Source organism: Penaeus monodon, chromosome 20 (genome assembly GCF_015228065.2).
Source record: "Penaeus monodon isolate SGIC_2016 chromosome 20, NSTDA_Pmon_1, whole genome shotgun sequence".
Classification (NCBI taxonomy): Eukaryota; Metazoa; Arthropoda; class Malacostraca; order Decapoda; family Penaeidae; genus Penaeus; species Penaeus monodon.
The window spans coordinates 26,881,142-26,882,657 of record NC_051405.1 but is presented as its reverse complement, the minus strand read 5'-3'; the positions used below and the strand labels follow the sequence as shown (position 1 = coordinate 26,882,657).

The following is a 1,516-nucleotide window of genomic DNA, read 5'->3' as shown; positions in this document are numbered from 1 at the left end:
TTTTACAAATACACTTTTGCTTGTTTCTCCCTTTGTTTCATCTCCCGTTTGTTTGTTTACTGCCTTAAAAATCTCGCAACATATTATATATCATTCATTCCAATGACCATTATGTAATTTTACAATAACAATTTTGGTTATGAGACCACAAGGGGAACAGAGGAATTAATACATATGCGTAAATATATATTTTTTTTCCAATTCATTTCAATAATTCAGTAAACATACGATGATTTCAAAACGTTAGAAAAGGGTTTACATTCATATTGAATTTATTTGGCACGTTTTATACAAGGAGGCTAATAATAATTCCACAACCACACTGAACATTTATATTCATATACATTTATTTAATTATCTTTCACCCATGGAATTACAATAATTACCAGTATTAAATATAGATAAATGTATAAATAAAAAGCGAAATAAAATCATCATTATGCTACTGTCAAGCCGAAGAGAAAAGAAATAATTACGGATGAATATTACCATGCGAATATCATGCAAGGGACCTACACATGCACCTCATAACGAATATCTAGAACCCAGGCCCTATTAACGAAGACAAAAACATCCATTAATTATGATTAACGGTGATGAAATGCGACACACACACGATCATGAATTAAAGCCTCGAACACGGCGAAATTTGAAACACGTAATTCGGTTCCAGAAAAGGGGAGCATGACGGCCATTCGTGCGCTGGCGGGAGAGGTGTGCCTGGCTGATGAATTTGTTGTTTGTTCTTGTTTTTTTTTGGGGGGGAGGAACATATGCTTTATTCTGTGGTTTATTTTTGTGTTTTTTCTTGTTCTGTTTTGTTTTGTGTCGATGTAACAAGTATTTTTACTGGTCTTATATTAAAGTGAGAGAGAACTGGTGTATTATACGCCGGTGGGTGCATATGAATTTACGCATGTGTATATACACGCTGATGTACAGAAATACTGATGTATACGAACATAGATATGAACATTCAACCACACCCCTGTTAACATAATCACCATTATCCTTACCGTCAATATCCCTATCCTCGCTTACACCAAAGACAATACAATATTAAAGAACTCCTAAATCTCTCAAAGAAAAACAAAGAAAAAACGCAAAACACAAACAAACCTGATCCAACGATAATACCCAAACAAAAAGATAAAGAAGTAAAGAGCGAAAGAACAATAAACAAATAGACAGATAAACAGACTTAAAAAAAAAAACGCCCTCAAGATATTAACCCGACCCTCTCCTCCCTCTCTCTCGTCCGCAGGAACCCAGTCCTTCGCTGTACTCGACGAAGGAATCGGAAGTGACAGCAAAGTCTCCATGATGGTGGCTCTTATGGATGCTCTCTATGCGGCCATTAGGCTCTTTATTCTGGACTCGGACTCCCTGCCCCTCGTCGTTCACAAGAAGGTAAGAATGGGAGAGAATTAAGGATGGGAATTAGTAGATGTAGTGGTGGTTAGGGTAACACTAGTGAGAAGGTGGAGGGAGAGGAGGGGTCTTGTGTTTGTCTGTG

At 36.9% G+C, this 1,516-nt stretch overlaps 1 protein-coding gene across 1 annotated transcript in view; it reads left to right on the top strand.

Annotated features, from left to right (window-relative positions):
- The window catches only part of LOC119585958, a gene marked incomplete in the record, with an annotated part of 71,494 nt that overhangs the window by 41,507 nt on the left and 28,471 nt on the right, over positions 1–1,516 (top strand). The window contains 1 exon segment of the mRNA XM_037934672.1: positions 1,265–1,410. Within this exon segment, the coding sequence (XP_037790600.1) occupies positions 1,265–1,410 (146 nt within the window).